The 17,171-nt window shown below is 44.3% G+C and overlaps 1 protein-coding gene across 5 annotated transcripts in view; it reads left to right on the plus strand.

Moving 5' to 3' along the window:
- Positions 1 to 17,171, plus strand: part of ZFYVE26 (zinc finger FYVE-type containing 26) — a 91,163-nt gene that overhangs the window by 52,463 nt on the left and 21,529 nt on the right. For 2 of the 5 annotated variants that reach the window (XR_015252249.1, XR_015252251.1), the window contains exons 33-42: positions 2,164 to 2,311; positions 2,569 to 2,778; positions 3,258 to 3,476; positions 7,393 to 7,590; positions 8,276 to 8,475; positions 9,313 to 9,454; positions 9,747 to 9,806; positions 11,006 to 11,188; positions 11,984 to 12,028; positions 14,678 to 15,121. Coding sequence is in view for 2 of the 5 variants with exons in the window: in XM_086709447.1 (XP_086565573.1) it covers positions 2,164 to 2,311; positions 2,569 to 2,778; positions 3,258 to 3,476; positions 7,393 to 7,590; positions 8,276 to 8,475; positions 9,313 to 9,454; positions 9,747 to 9,806; positions 11,006 to 11,188; positions 11,984 to 12,028; positions 14,678 to 14,881 (1,609 nt within the window). In the remaining 3 variants the exon portion in view is untranslated. Of the gene's footprint in view, positions 1 to 2,163; positions 2,312 to 2,568; positions 2,779 to 3,257; positions 3,477 to 7,392; positions 7,591 to 8,275; positions 8,476 to 9,312; positions 9,455 to 9,746; positions 9,807 to 11,005; positions 11,189 to 11,983; positions 12,029 to 14,677; positions 15,462 to 17,171 lie in introns of those variants that run through there. The other 3 variants (XM_086709447.1, XM_025919805.2, XR_015252250.1) reach the window with 2 other exon arrangements.

Raw genomic sequence — 17,171 nt, forward strand, 5'->3', positions numbered from 1 at the left:
ACCAGAAATAGAGAAGTGAAAAGAACAAAAACCACTCCATATAGCAGAAAGTAGAAGTTAAGGCAAAAATAAAAATATATCTAAATATACGTCAAATGTCAGTAATGGAAATGAAATAAAATCTTATTAAAAGAAAAAAGTATTCAGATTGGGGGGAAAAAACAAATTTAACATCAAGTCCTATACTTCTTTCAAAATCTAATATAAGTGGAGGAAATATTCACTTTAGGCTATAGACAGCAGAAATTAAGAAGGTGCTAAAAAAAAAGAGGGGGGCGTTGGGAGGAGCGCCAGGGTGGCTCAGTCAGTTAAATGTCCAACTGAGATCAAGCCTTGAGTCAGGCTTTACACTGACAGCTCAGAGCCTGCTTGGGATTCTCTCTCTCACCCTCTCTGTGCCCCTCCCCCACTTGTGCTTGCTCTCTCTCGCTCTCTTTAAAAATACATAAACCTAAAAAAAAAAAAAAAAGCAGGGCACCTGGGTGACTCAGTCAGGTGAGCATCCAACTCTTGATTTCAGCTTAGGTCATGATCCCAGGGTCACACTGAGCATGGAGCCTGCTTAAGATTCTCTCTCTCTCTCTCTCTCTCTCTCTCTCTCTCTCTCACCCTCTCACCTCCTCTGCCCCTCCCTTGCTGAAGTGCATGCACACAAGCACTCGCTCGCTCTCTTTCTCTCTCTAAAATAAAAAAATTAAATTTAAAAAAGGAAGTGTTTCCTTCAGTAAGATTCTCAACCCCAGATGCTGTGTGCTTCTCTTTACGATGTACAACAATTGCTTTACATTATACGTTTGTAATTTATAGATTCAGACATGCCCATTCTAGATGATTTCTTCCTTCCTGCAGTTTTCATCTCTCATGTGTATTTAGAACTCCTGGTTTGCACAGTATTTTTCCACTGTTTTTAACTCATACCTCCTTCTGAGAGACATTTAAATAAATAAATAAATGTTTAAATACAAAACTCACATTACCTGTTACTACACGTTTGTTTTTTAAATTTTTTTTACACATTTTTTTAAATTTTGTTTTTAAGTTTATTCATTTTTGAGAGATAGAGACAGAGCGTGAGGAGGGGAGGGGCAGAGAGAGAGGGAAACACAGAATCAGAAGCAGGCTGTAGGATCCACGCTGTCAGCACAGAGTCCGACACGGGGCTCGAACTCATGAACTATAAGATTATGACCTGAGCCGAAGTCGGAGGCTTAACCAACTGAGCCATCCAGGCGCCCCTTACCTGTTATGACAAATGTACAATACATTATGATACCAATTTTGTTTTTACACCATGTACTCTCCCTTACCCCATTCCCACTAAGTTGAGAATGAATGATGTCCTGAATCCCTTTCCAGGGAAATTGATGGACAAGTAAGGATCCATGGAACTTTTTTCTAGACTTCTAAACAATTACATATAATTGTATATAACATATGTTACATAATATATATATATATATATATACATATATATATAGTGTAATATATATTGCATAATATATACAATTATATTCAAGAACTTTGAGTGTAGGACTGTTTCAGGAGCACTGTACAAAATGACCCAGTTCTCTGGGCTCTCTGTCACCATAAGGTTTTCACAATCACCAGGTATCAGGAGTAAGATCAAAGATGGCAGTGCTAATGGGCTGTAGCACGGGGTCATCCTGTACTGCACTGACCAGTGGCTTCTGTACTGACCAGAAATACAGGCCAGGCCATTGATAGTCTCTGTGCTTTCTTCCTAGCACGCAGTTCTAAAGAACCAAAAAGCAAGTGGGCAATTTATGAATCTCCTAGTTGTAAACATCCCTACTCTGAGTATTAATATCTGGTATTTAATGATTACCTTCAAAATTCTAGACTCAATGCTAAGCCCTTTTACTTGGGCTATTTCATTCTATTCTTAAAATTATATCCATTTTACAAATGAGTAAACTGAGGTAGAGAAGAGTTAACTGACTTGCCCAAGGTCATAGAGCTGCTAAGTGATAGAGTTGAGATTCAGAGAGTCTGACTCCAGAGCCTTCTCTCATAGTGTCTGTGTACCTCTCAATTCTCATTACCACATTTCGCACTGGAATTGAAATAGAAAACATTAAAGCAGCAACTATTCTTAGTAAGACTCGGTAGAGCCTCATTGCCTTGCCTCTTTCCTCCCTGTAGCTACATCAGCAAGGTAGATGTGCTGAATATCTTAGTTGCTGCTTCATATCGCCACGTGCCATCTCTGGATCAGATCTTGCAGCCGGCTGCAGTAACCAGGCTAAGGAACCAGCTTTTGGAAGCTGAGTACTACCAACTGGGTGTTGAGGTGAGGCCAAGACAAAACTTACCTCTACCCAATTGTAATGACTTGCCTTTGCCTGGCCTTGCAAACAGGTATTGTCATCTCTCAGTTGTCCTTGGCCATAGGGAAGTATCTAGAGCATGACAAGTTTGCCAGTTGGGAGTAATGGCAGGTGGGATGATGGGGAAGGAAGATGATTGGCAACAATGGGAAAGAATTGGTCTTTGGGACTTTCGCTGGATTTAGGTGCCTCTCACTAAAAGGAGCAGTTTTTCCTCCAGATCTCCACAAAGACTGGCCTTGATCCCACTGGAGCGTGGCATGCTTGGGGCATGGCCTGCCTCAAAGCCGGGAACCTCACTGCTGCACGGGAGAAGTTCAGTCGCTGTCTGAAGCCCCCTTTTGACCTCAATCAGCTGAGTCATGGCTCAAGACTGGTACAAGATGTGGTTGAGTACCTGGAGTCCACAGTGAGGCCACTCCTGTCCTTGGTAAGAAGACAGCAGATGGAGAGTCGGTTCAGGGAGGAAAGCTCAGGAGCAGTAATGACCTGGGGAAAGAATCAGTGTCCACTCAGCTTATAGTGGCAGTCCCGGCTCAGAGCTGCCAGATTTAGATTTTATTCTTTCCATTTTACATAATTAGGTAAGTAACTCTATATGGTTAGATAAGTAATGCAAAGTCCATTTAAAAAAAAGCAAACTACAGAAAAGTATTTTTTAAATGATAAAAATTATACATAATCCCCTACCCAGACTTAAGTAATATCTAGATTTTGGTGAATTTTCTGTGTTATGTTTTTGAATGAAATTGGTGTTATAAACACAGTGTTATAGTATGATGGAGAATTGTAAAACTGTATTGTAAGGTTGTTTCCACATTACTAAATACTCTTTGAAAGCAATATTTTCAGAGGCTGCTGAGAATTTACTGAGTTTTATTTTTCTTTTGCACTCTCCTTTCCTGTCAGCAAGATGATGATTATTTTGCTACCTTGAAAGAACTGGAAACTACCCTTCGGACCCAGAGCCTCTCTCTCGAGGTGATTCCTGAAGGGAAAATCATGAACAACACCTACTACCAAGAATGCCTCTTCTACCTGCATAACTATAGCACCAACCTGGCCATCATCAGCTTCTACATGAGGCACAGCTGCCTACGGGAAGCGTTACTCCACCTCCTCAACAAGGTGGGACTCACAAACCCAGCTCTCAAAGAGCAGTGCCCACTCTGCCCACCTGGGTTGGCCCACTCAGCTTTAAGGGGAGTGATAACCCACCTGAAACTTAACCCAGTGCTGAGCTATAAGATCATCTCTGGCAGAGTCAGGTAAAAATGGAAAGTTCTATCCATTTAGATTATGATTTGATACATGTGCAACAAGTCTTAACCTGGATCCTGGATTACCCCTGTGATTGGCAATGACAAATTTCATTCCTTCTCCCAAAGCATACAGCAGAATCAAATAGTAGTTGACAGCATGGTCTCTAGAATGAGATAGTTGGTATAAGTGGTGTGACCTTGAGCAAACTTGTCTACCTCTCTGTTTCCACACACCTCCCACCTGCCGTGGGACTATGTCCCACTGCTAACTCAGCTGCTGGTCTAGTCAGAGTTGTTACAAGGGCCAGGAAACACCCATGATCCTATATTTGGGCCCCAAATATCTAATGGGAGAAGAGTGTGCTCTCCTTTTTTCCCTCTGACATCCTCTGTCCTCCTCCCACAAGAGGTGAGGGCACCACCGAAGTGCATTATTTCTTTGGAGCCATTGTTAAGCAAAGTCAGAACTCTGTTTCCCCTGACCCTTTGGTATTCACTTTTTTACAAGAATGTTCCAAGAATATTTTCAGAGGACTTGGCTGATTTGGACCAAATTTCATAGGAAAATATAGGAGTTCAATACTTCAGTTTCAATCTGCCACCCTAATTCAAAATGGCAGCCAGAGAAAGTTTACAAATGGACACATCTTCTAGGGTTGCTCCAGGTGAAGTCTACTGTTCACAGTCATGGTGACCATACCCCTACAGGACAGTGAAAGGGAAATGTTTTCACTACTGCCTTAGCTACTATTTCTTAGCTACTAACCAAGTTTCAGGAATAAAGTAAGAATTATTTTATTTAGGGTTTAATTGCTAAATTTTTCCTTTTCCTCAGTTTCCAAATGAGTTTTGAGATAAAGCTACTTTTCCTAAACACAAATTGAGAGTGGAAATCAACCAGTTCTGTTTCTTCTAACTGTTGACTAGTTCAGAGAGTTAATCTGCTTACTTACTTATCTTGGTATAAGCTGACAACAGCATTACCCTGCTTTACATTTGTCAGAGCTAGGAAAGAGCCTTCTTTTTATCTCCTATAATCATATTTACCCTTGAACCAAAATATCTTAATTCTCAAGCAGATAGGGAACAACAGAAAAACACATTGTGAAAACTACAGCTGACTGACTAGAGCTGGAAGGTGTTCTGTTGCTGGTCTCGTTCCCTGCCCTTTTCACCCTTTTACCTACCGCACTGCCCAAGAGTGAGCTTTCTAAATCGGAATACATGCTATTTATGTTATTCATAGTTCATGTTATTCGCCTCTCTGAAAGGCCCTCAGAAGATCCCTGTGGCCATAAGATGAAGTCCAAATTCCTTGGCATGCATACAGGACCCACCCAGATCAGGCCCCCTGATTTCTCCAGTTTGTTTTCACAAGTTCTAGATATGCCCTACATTCCAGGCTTATGAAATTATTTACCTTACACTTTCTTACCTCCGTGAATCTGCATGTGCTGTACCCCTTGCCTAGAATAGAATACCCTGCGCCTCTTTGTTTTCTTGGAAAACTCCTGTTTATCCTATCAGACCCTCTCTGTTGAGCCTCCATAGAACACACAAGCAACGTCAGTCCCCACTTCCTACACACCACCACTGTATCTAGAGTACAGCTCTGTTACTGTGTTGATCCCACCGCACTGCAGCTGCTTCTTTACAACTGTGTCATCCCTTCTGGATCATGGAAGCTTAGGTTTTACCTCTCTGTGTCTTCAGATGCCTGGCCTAGTGCCAGTTATGAATGAATGAGTAGATGAGTAGATTAAATAGAAGCTCTTAAGGTATTGCTCTTCTGAGAAATTCCCATTCCTATGGAGCTGATCCCCCTGCTTTTTAAAGTCCGTCCTAAAACTTTTAAATTAGGTCTGGGTTTCTCAGTTAGGAACAGCCAGAATCAGAAAAGAAGTCCTCACCCACTGTGGATGTCCTCAAAGCTCAGAACTCTTCCAGTTCTAAATAGCTTGTACCCAGTGCTGCAAGGCCGACATGGTTATACTACTGTGAGTTTATAGCCATTCTTTACTCTCCATTAGTTATTCACAGTTTAAAGTCTAAATGCCCAGATGATTTTTTTTTCTATGACTATAGAATGCGGATTTATGACACAGGGTCTCTGAACCACAGATGAGCTTCAGAAGGGAAGGGATTAGTATATGTGTGCACTTTCCTGAGGAGTTGATCCATAATGTTTATCTTTTATTCTTTCATCCAAGAAATATTTATTAAATAGCCAAGGACTATTCTGGGCATTGTGGGAAAAAAACAGACAAAAATATCTACCCTCATAAAACTTACATTATAGCAGTGAGATGGACAATAAACAAGGTAAATAAAATCTGTAGTATAGGTGATGAGTAAAAAGAAAAATAAAGCAGGGCAGGGGCAGGGATGGGTGGGGCAGTTTTAGAAAGGATGCCCAGGGAGGGTGACACTCAGTAAAGTCCCAAAGGAGGTGGGGAGTGAGCCGTGCAGATTATGGAGAAAGCGTAGTCTAGGCAGAGTGAGTAGCAAATGCAAGGGCCAGGGTGGCTCGAGCAGAGTGAGCTGGGGAAAGCATAGGAGCAGATAAGGTCAGAAAGGCAACAAGGGCCCAGTCATACAGGGACCATATATGGCCTTGTGGACATTGTGAGGGTTTGGGCTTTGTCCTGAGTGAGGAAAACCACTGGAAGATTTTGAGCAGAGGAGTAACATGATGTGACTTATGTTTTAACAAAACCATTCAGGTTGATTGGTTGGCATTAGACAAAAAAGAGGCAGGAGCAGAAAGTGATAGACCAGGGAGGAAGCTATTTCAATAATCCAGGCAAGTGATAATGATGCCTTGGCCAGGGTGGTCAGATAGAGGCAGATTCTGTATGTATTTTGATGGTAGATTCAGTAGAATTTGCTAGTGAATTTTATACTGGGGAGGGGAGAGAAGATCTGACTGAATTTTAATCTGAACATCTAGAAGAATAAAACTGCCATCGGAGAAAGGGAAAACTACAGAAAGAAGAGATTTGGAAGAAACAACCAGGAGTGAAGTTCTAGATGTATTAAGTCTACTAGATACCTGAGAAGACATTTTGAGTAGGCAATTGGATATTTTAGACATACACTTCTGGAGTTCAGGAGGAATGAACAGGATGGAAATAGGGATGCAGGCAATCACCAAATAGTTTTAAAGCCATGAGACTGTATGAAATCACCAAAAGAGTGAGTATAGAAAGAAAAGAGAATAGCTTCCTCCTAAGCCCTGAGGAAATTAAGAGGAATCAGCAAAGGAGATTGAGAAGAAGTAGCCAGAGAAGTAGAAACAAAACCTGGAGAAGGTAATGTCTTAGAAGCCAAATAACGAAAATCTGGCCAAAAAAAGAAAAGGAGGAGGAAGCCATCAGCTATATCAAAAGCCATCAGCTATCCACCTGATAGATCAGGTGGAAAACAAGGGCACAGAATTTTAGATTTAACAATTTAGAGACCATTGGTGACCTCGGGGGCAGTTTTAGTGAGGTGATGGGTGCAAAAGCTTGATAAGAATGGGTTGAAGAGACAATCACAGGAGAGAAATTGGAGACTGAGAGCGTAGATGACTTTGTCAGGGAGCTTTCTGTTCAGGAAAGGAGAGAAGGGGAGCAGTCATCAGAGTGGGGTTCTCAAAGGAATCTGTGACTCGTAAAATGTTAAGAAGCACCACTGTAGAAGGAAGCTGAAGGTGTGTGAGTGGAAGGAAATCCAGAGTGGATCCCAGAGAGTGCCAGAACCAGGCTCAATACTTGACTTTTTGCCTTGCCCTGCTGCAGGAGAGTCCTCCAGAAGTCTTCATAGAAGGCATTTTCCAGCCAAGTTATAAAAGTGGGAAGCTACACACTTTGGAGAACTTGTTAGAATCCATTGATCCAACCTTAGAGAGCTGGGGAAAGTACTTGATAGCTGCCTGCCAACATTTACAGAAGAAGAACTACTACCACATTCTATATGAGCTACAGCAGTTTATGAAGGTAATAGCCCCTTCCTGCCCTCTACATCTGTTGATGACAACCTGCCAATGGAGAGACTGTGCAAGATGAGGGAGCAAGACTGTCATCTGGTCCCTGACTTCACTATTTGACCAACCCTAGAGCAAATCCATGTTGCTCTCTAGCATTGTTGAATAATGTTGGGATTTCCATTCTCATCCCAAAGAGACAAATCGTAACCTTGTCAGTAATGGCATTCTTTAGAGTTCAAGGAATGTGAAGGTTAAAAAAGAGGTCTGTGACAATTTCGAAATAAGCATGAGGCATGAATGCAGAATTCATAAGGAATAATAAATGTTTTTAGAGAAGGTGCATGAAGGGAGAGGTAACAAGGTTCTCCCAATCTGTCCCAGGGTTGCAAACACTAAATCACAGAGAAATTGAACCATTCAAAGCCAAAGGGAGACCAAAGCCAAGCTGAATGGAAAAGCAAAAGTATCCTTTTTGAAGATCTCTTCTGTGGTGGAATAAAATCCTTCCCAGGAGCCCAGCCAGTCAGTTCACTTTAGAATCCCTTGGGCTTAGGAGTAACTGATACAAAATAGTTGTTCAACCCATGCTGGCGACTAGGCTTTATGGATGGGAATCAAGTCAGAATTTTCCTAACAGCCCCACCTTCCAATATCCCTGATCTCACTTGATCTGAATATTCATTTCCCTCTTATAGGACCAAGTCCGGGCCGCCATGACCTGTATCCGGTTCTTCAGTCACAAAGCAAAGACTTACACAGAACTGGGAGAGAAACTCTCGTGGTTGCTTAAGGCCAAGGACCACCTGAAGATCTACCTCCAAGACACCTCTCGCAGCACCAGAAGGAAGAAAACCACCTTCTTCCAAAAGAAGATGACTGCAGCTGATGTGTCCAGGTAGACCATGGCTCAGGGAACAATTAGGGTGGGCAGAACGGCTAGAAAGGAGTGTCTGTTGGCAATGAAGCCGCTCTTGTCCATTCCTAAACCCTTGAAAGAGAACCACTCATCTAAAGGGGATCATTCCTGAGTGACAGTGTGCAGTACAAGCACGCAAAGCCTACAGAGGAGCTCATAGAAGAGAGTGAGGGAAGTACTGGGATGAGACTACATGCCAAATGCCTTCCAGTAGGCAGGCAGAAGAGGTCCTCAAGGTGTTGGCCTGTCCCATCTCCATCTTCCTCGCACACTCCTCCCTTCTCTCTTGCTGAGTGACAGACACACTGGCCTCCTGGGGGCTCCTTCGCACACCAAGCCCTTCCCTCCTCTCAGTCTTTATACTTGCTTACCCATTACACTCCCTCTGCTTACAACACAACATCCAAAGTAAATGCTGCTCCCTGCCTTCATTGCCTTCATAGGCCCAGTCACTAGATATTTTGTGTGTTTGTTCATTATTCATCTCTCCTCTTGCCTATGAAGTCTGTGAGGGCAGGGTTCATGTCTCTCTTGAGCTCTGTTGTTATCAGTGGCACATGGTGCTTCCTAAATACTTACTGATGCAGGGACTGGACTTTGTCCAGTTCCACGGAGCAGCAGTTAGTCTGTACAGGGCACCAGACCACCCTATCTTGTCTTGTTGTAACTGATCAGGGGGTATTTTGGATTTCTTCTCTCTCCATATCATTTCTTTCACCTTTTCCATTGCCATCTTATCATGATTTCTCAGTCACCCGGCCCTAGTCCCTCCTGAAGCCCTCGTGAGGCTATACTATGTGTCTCCTGTCACCATAGGCACATGAACACACTTCAGCTGCAGATGGAAGTGACCAGGTTCTTACATCGGTGTGAAAGTGCTGGGACCTCTCAAATCACCACCTTGCCTCTGCCAACCCTCTTTGGAAATAACCACATGAAAATGGATGTTGCCTGCAAGGTACCTATGAATGTTTCAGACCTCTCACAGACTATTCTCTTTCAGAAGCTTATCACAATTGTCATCATCTAGTTGTATTTCAGTTGTTTGTTTGATGGCTGCCTTCCCACTAAGACATGAGCCACAGAAGGCTGGAGATCAAATCCATTCTGATTACTCTTGTATCCCTAGTGCCTGGTGCTTGGTAGAGTCTCAACAAATATTTGTTGAATAAATGAGGCCCCTTTTTCTTGATAGAGGGGCTACTCCAGTAATTATTGCTTCTTTATACACATTTCCCTCTCCTTTTCAGGTCATGCTAGGAGGGAAAAATGTGGAAGATGGTTTTGGAATTGCATTCCGTGTTCTGCAGGTATGTCTTGAATCACTCAAGACTTATTCTGAGAGCAGTCAGCACCTAACCACAGTTCCATGAGAGATTGTTCTTCAGAAAACTTTTATCCCAAAATAAAGCAGATTTACATATACGTCATGAATGTAGTCGAGGTGGTTACCACAGAGCAGAGTCACATTCAGGATTCTAGGACACGTTGCCAAAAGCCAAGTAACCAAGGACAGATTCATCAAAAGCTATCAGGTCTAGAACAGCTCCTCACAGCTGTTCCCCTGCGCAGCCCCAGCTTGTGCTCTGAAGGGAGCATGGCTGAAGGATGTGGCAGGTGGGGGGAGATGGTCCTGTGCAACAGGAAGAGCCGCAGACAGCAAGGACTGCCCCTCCACACTCCATCTGCCCAGGTGCTGGCTCAAGGAGTACCTTTCCTGTTGTTTGTGGTGAGAAGACACAGGTGCAGCTGCGGCGCTCGAGAGAGTCTGGGGCAGGCACTGAAACCACAGGGGCAGAGTTTCTACAGACCACCCCCACCACACAGTTCCATGCAGACACCCTAAGGACCGTCACTCTCTGGGGTGGGAAGAACACACTGTGTGTCTCAAGGATCAGTGGCTTCGTGAACGATCGGACTGGTTCCTTTCTTTTCCACATATTTCAGTGTTGGAAAAGTCTCTGCACATGCAGCTACCCCTGGCGGGCAGGCAGGGCTGCGGCTCCTCCCAGACTCTGGTGAGGATTGTCCTAGACCACGACCTGACTTAAAGGGTTTATCTGGTAGTTTCCAGCAAATCAGTCCTTTGGTGAACTGGTCTGTTTCCAAACACTGAGGCATCTCTCGATAGAGCACCAAGTGTCCATGGCAGCAAATACTAACCCCCAACATCCCTTTCCTAAGAGAAAGGTGGCTCATTAGAGAAAGAACGAACTGGGAAATTGGATTAGAATGTTTTCAGAAAATGGCAGGCAGCAAGTTAAATATACTATTTTAGATACCAAGGTTATGATTTTTATAGTTGTTTCTAAATGTCTGCCTAATTCCAAAGAGGAACTTTTTGCTTGTTTTTGTTTGTTTGTTTGTTACGTGATTTTTTTTTTTGTCATGACTACAATCAGTATGGCTTTCTACACCAAGCATAGTGGGAGCTTTTTAAATATTGCCTTCCTTCCCCTTGCTGATGTCCTCTGCTACCCTAAGGCCATCATTCCGTGTTCTGTTCTAGGACTTCCAGCTGGATGCTGCAGCAACCTACTGCAGAGCTGCCCGGCAGCTGGTGGAGAGGGAGAAATACAGTGAAATCCAACAGCTGCTCAAGTGTGTCAGTGAGTCAGGCATGGCGGCCAAAAGTGATGGGGACACCATCCTCCTCAACTGCTTGGAAGCATTCAAGAGAATTCCACCCCAGGTGAGCTCGCTTCTATACCTCTTTGCCCCTCTATCTGTTTCAGTGTCTTCATATCCCTTTCTTTATTTTTCTGTTCCCCATAATGTACTCATAATGTACTGAAACTCTGTAAGATCCCTTCATGTTTCTGACTCCTCTGTAATCATGGCCTCACCCTAATCAGCCCTTCCCTGGAATAGTGGCCTCACCCTAATCAGCCTTTCCCTGAAAAGAAAATTCTTGATAATCTCTATACCTGGAAGGTGTCCCTCAATATCTATTGTCTAATATTTGCAACACCTGGAAATGTCTGTGGACGACCAATTTGAGCTTCTCCCTGTGATTGTAGAGGAGGTCAGGGTGAGTCTATAGATGGCCTTTGAAGCATGTTGCCTATGAAATTGCCCCCCTCTCGCTTCTTTGTGGAGTTAATGAAGCCACATCCATTCATGAAGGCCAAGAACAGGCCTTTTGGGAGCTGTTCTTTCTCCTCAAATTCCCCAGCTTAGTGTTATCCCTAGCTTTCCTTTGGTGCCCTAATAGCAGAAGTTGAGTTTAAGGGATGCCTGGCTGCCTCAGCCAGTGGAGCACGCGACTCTTGATCTTGAGGATGTAAGAAGTTCAAGCCTTACATTGGGTGTAGAGATTACTTACAAAATGAAATCTTCAAAAAAAAAAAAAAAAGAAGAAGAAGAAGAAGAAGAAGTAGTAGAGTTTAACAAGAGTCAGAATGACCAGGCTAAGACTGGATTGGGCCTCAGCTCCCATGCTGGGGACTCTTCTTCCTCTCACAACTGCTATTTCTGTTCTGCACAGGAGCTGGAGGTCCTGATCCAGGCAATACACAGTGATGACAACAAGGTGAGCAGAATTTTCTCCAAACCTGGTGTTGCTCCTGAATAGCACCTTTTCACCTTTGTCCCTTGCTCCCCACAAAACCTGTACCTCAGCTTCTTTGTTATCCAGAAATGGAGCTGGGGCCCAGATGGAGGTGCAGAAGGGAGAAAACTGAGGGAGACTGCACATTGACTCTGTGAGCCTTTCCTTCCCATTTCTTTATCCCCAAGACAAACATGTCCTAGGCTACTGTTGAATCTCCATTTTATATGCAGAGCTTTTCTGAGAGAGTCCTAGGAAATCCTTCATATCAGTCTTCAGGTTAACTGAATGAGGTTCTCAAAGTGGGCAGACATTTATTTATCCTGGAGGGAAAAGGGTACCCTGTACAGTAAGAAGGACACCCCACCCAACCCTTGACCAACAGATATCCATTAGTGTCTCCTTCTCCAGAACAGGCCATTTCCCTGAGGTCAGTGATCTCTTCCCTGTTGAGTAGGAAATCAGTGCTTTTGCAAGGAGTGCCAACCAGCATAGAAGTGTTCCCAACTACTCCTATTTGTGCCTAACTACAGGCTAATTGTCTGCCATCCAGAGGAAGTCCCACAGGCCAGGAGAGGCCTAGGAAAACCAAGCCAGACTGCCCTGGCCACTAGCAGTGGGAAAATCTGGCAGCTGAGTCCCTTGTGAAGAAAACTAGTATCAGGCACATGGCTTTTTTTTTCCTTTAATTTTTTTAAATGTTTATTTTTGAGAGAGAGAGAGAGCGAGACAAAGTATGAGTGGGGGAGGGGCAGAGACAGAGACACAGAATCCTAAGCAGGCTAAAACACATGGCTCAAACTCACTAGTCATGAGACCTCAGCTGAATGTCCAACCGACTGAGCCACCCATGCACCCCTCAGGCACATGGCTTCTTATACAACCACAGAACTGCTTCCCATGGCAGTTTTGCTAATCCCTGTACTGAATTTACCAGGCCTTCTTCAGCTGAGGGATTAGGAAGACTATGTTCTTAGCATTTCTTCATTTATGCATGCAACATCCAGATGACCTCATATAGGATAGGATTCTGATATTCTGAATTGTGGAGAATTACTATTTCAGAATCATAATGAGAATCCAGCAGCCAGGCCAGATACCCCGGTTCCCTGATCCCCAGACTGCAGACCTTTTCCAAGCCTTCAGTGAGCCTCCCCCTCAGCAGGACAGAGGCTTTGCCCTGGGAAAGACATGCATTAAAATCTAGGCAGTTGTTCTTTTTCAGGGTTTTTTTTTTTTCTTAGCACTTATTCTAATGCACTTAAGTGATCTTAGGCCAAGGTCTTGCCAAAAACCAGCCTTATTCAGTTCCTATTCCAGACTGTCTGGCAAAAATGCCCTCTTCCTATAGGTATGAATGTTGCCTGACAACTTATGATACTGTGTTTAACATACATAGGTGCTAAGTAGAGCCAAAGGCCTGGGTGAGAGTGAACATCATGGGGTAGCAGGTAGATACCCAAACAGCAGGACTTGATCATGATCACTTGTGAGCCTAGAGAATATTGGACATCTTCTAGCTTTAGCAAATTATCTGTAGCTGAGCTTCAGATAGAAAGATAGAAAGACTTCAGTGACCAAGACAAAAAAGATGGAAGATGAAATATGAAGAGAGAAGAGTCCCCTCCAACCACTAAGAGGGACTGTCACAGCAAAGTCAGCTGTTAGTAAAAGCTGAGGCAACTCATTAGGGCCTTGCTATTGGCTGGCATAGCACACTGGCAAACCAGGGATGTGCTGGTGAGCTCGGGGGCCCGGGAAGGTGTGGGCTCTAGTCTCCATTAAGCTGGGGATTTGTGAGATGGAAGGTCTCCAGAGTGCAGGAGAGACCACCCCTCACACCTGAAATTGAGACGCTTCTGATCCAAACAGCAAAAGTCAAGTCAGTGTGAGATTATCCCTTAATTAGCCGTTTTCTAACTCTGTGTGTGTGTGTGTGTGTGTGTGTGTGTGTGTGTGTGTGTGTGTATACGTGTTCATCCCTGAACTTCCTATTACAAGATTTTAAATTCAGCAGGTTGAAACCAAAAAATAGTGAAGGAAGAATCTGTGCCCATCGTAAGGGAGAGATATGATGGCTCATTCATTCATTCATTCAATCATTCATTTAATGCATGTTTATTGAACACCTGCCAATGCCAGGCCATGTGCTAGGCACCAGGAGTACAAGAAGTAGAAAAACCAGACACTATTCCTGGCCTCATGGGGCTTACAATCTAGTCAAGGAAACAGACATCAGATAATCACCCAAACAACTATCAAATCATAACTTGTCAATGACAGTGCTGACCCAGTGCTGACCCTGAAGCTAGCAGGAAGCTGGAGAGCCCAGGATAGTGAGGAGGAGGGCCTCAGAAGGAAGAGACAGAGACCAGATTCTGCCTGCCTGCCTGCTTTTCTTCTTTTTGAAATTTTTAGGTTACTTGTAATAATTATAAAATAACAGTGTAATAGGTTAACATCCGGAATATTTGAAGAGTTGCTACGATGTAATGAAAGACAAGAACCCAATCTTTAATTTGGTAGGTGAGAAGTGCTCTCGTCTGCCAAGCTCTCTGACACAGCTGTGTGTGTGTCGCTTCAGCATTGGTGATGGTTTCCTCTTGGCTGTCTCTTATGCCCAATTGCCAGGTTCAGGCCTACCTGACATGTTGCAAACTGCGTTCTGCCTACTTGGTTGCCGTGAAGCAAGAACACTCACGGGCTGCAGCCCTTGTCCAGCAGGTGCAGCAGGCTGCCAGGAGCAGTGGGGATGCAGTAGTGCAAGACATCTGCACCCAGTGGCTTCTGACGAGCCACAACCGGAGCACCCACAGCTCAGGCTCCAGAAAGTGACCATGTGCAGCGAGGCCTGACTACTATAGAATAGGAGAGATGGAGATGATCTCTACCTCTCCCCTCCTGTGCAGTGGGACTTCCCCGGCTCTGCCCCAGGTCGGAAAGAGCTGGATCGGACCCTACTTGCCACCTTGGGCAAGGATAGGACCTTTCACGCCACGCAAGTGCCATGTTTCTGTCAAACTGTGGGATCTACGTGTCGTCCGGAGATGGCCAGTTCTTTCTACCTCAGCGTGAGTAAGTGTGTGTGCACACTTCTGTGCACTCATGTTTACGCCTAAGCATTTCTGAACAAACAAAACTCTCCCCCACCAAAAAGAGGCACTTTACTTTAGACTTCTGCCAGTCTGCACACCTTCCCTGCGTTTTGGTTCTTAACCCGGGTCATCCTCTTTGTACACAGTTCCCTCCGTGTGGAGATGCTCAATGGCTCCTCAGAACTAGAAGGGTTTTACAGAGAATTATAGAGCAGCACCAAAAGGATTGCCTCTTTTCTTCCTTCTCTGCCCAAAATTCAGAGATGGCGAGGGGCAAGTGCTACCTGTGGAATAAAACTTCCGAGTGTGCCCTCTCACAAGCACAAGGAGTAACCATGAGTCTCTGGAAGGTAGTCTGAACAGAAGCGTCCTCAGGTGCTGGCGTCTGAAAGCTGTGGGTGCAGACAGTGAGGGGGCCAGAGCCCCACTCACCAGCAGAGGGGCACCATTGCATTCATGCTGTGGGGAAAGAAAGGGGAACCTCTCCAAAAAGAATGCAGGGGGCTTGCTTACAAGCACAGAGCTGGCTTTTGTGAATATCCCTGCAGGAAAGAGAGAATGTGGCTCCCTCTTAGAGAGTCTGGGAAGAGAAATGGTAGCCAAGATCCTAGCCCTAAAATGTCTAGACTACCTGTTTGAGTTAACAGCCTGTTTGTGCTCCTTAAAATGGTCAGGAATCCACTTCCTCTTCTGTCCTGCTTCTCTACAGTCTCATCAGGACCACAGGGTGAATACACAGAGGCCTAGGGTCATTGAGAAGGCAGTACACTTCTCTGTCTTCACAGAGGGAATCAGGGTTTGGGCCTGCAGACAAGAGTCAGAACAAGGGGATGATGAAATGGTCCTGTCCAGTTGATGGAAAACCAGGTGAAGTACTCCTTTAATATGCACTGGCTTGTGTTCCCACACCAGATATGATTTTTTTTTAATGTTTTATTTTATTTTTGAGAGAGAAGAGAGGGAGAGAGAGAGAGAGAGAGAGCGCGCGCGCGCACGCACACACACACACACACACACACACACGCATGAGTGGGGGAGGGCAGAGAGAGAGGAAGACAGAGAATCCGAAGCAGGCTCCAGGCTCCGAGCTGTCAGCACAGAGCCCAACCCAGGGCTCCAGCTTTCAGACCGTGAGATCATAACCTGAGCCGAAGTCGGACACTCAACCAACTGAGCCACCCAGGCACCCCCAGACGTGATTTTAAAAGGGTCTGTTGTACTCAATGACTTGGATTTGCAAGTGAGGGCCCTAAGAAAAAGCTGCAGCTCTGAGCCTCCCACCATCCAGAGCTCAGTCTGTTGATCTCACATCTGCTGCTGAAACAAACAGGAACTGGAAGCCAAAGTCAGTATCTCTGGTGCTTAGACCCTGTGGATTTCTTTCTGAACCAGGTTTTTTGGTAGTAAAAAAATAACCATCATGGGCATCTGTCAGATTCAAAGTTTTGGTCCTGTAGAGAAGAGAAGCTTCAAAGAAAATATTAGATCTCTTTTGGGGGAGGTTTAACAAGTCAAGTGGCTTTTCCTTCTTCGAGTCATACAATGCATCTGTCTTCCAGGAAACATCATTCCCTGGCATCCGCTTGTCCTTCTAAGTCTGCCCTCTTTGCACTGAACATAAGCACTTTATATGAATGGGTTGCAAATCTTGCAGCCCTTAATTTGGGATGTTAACACCAGATTTTTCTGACTTTTTCCTCTGATTAGTTGAACTATAAAATAGGTAACCATTGACTAGACTGACATAAGATGACGCTAAAGGCCTTTGAGCATCACACTGTGGTCTCCAGGAAAAAAAAAGTACATGTTGAAGGGTTGAATGTTTTACTACAAGCAAGCCACAATAAAGTGTCTGTCCTACCAGTTTCTTGCCTTCATGACTGTTTTGTGATGTCTCGCTCTTACCCTTCCCTTCCTTTTTGCTTTGTGTTCTGTGTGAAAAGAAAACGTGGGTGGGGAAGCTCAGATGGCCTTCAATTCTTGAACTTTCTCAAAATGATTCCCATCATAACTAATGACTCTTTGGTTAG

The sequence above is a fragment of the Puma concolor genome, chromosome B3 (genome assembly GCF_028749965.1).
Source record: "Puma concolor isolate L17-30 chromosome B3, mPumCon1.1.hap2, whole genome shotgun sequence".
NCBI lineage: Eukaryota > Metazoa > Chordata > Mammalia > Carnivora > Felidae > Puma > Puma concolor.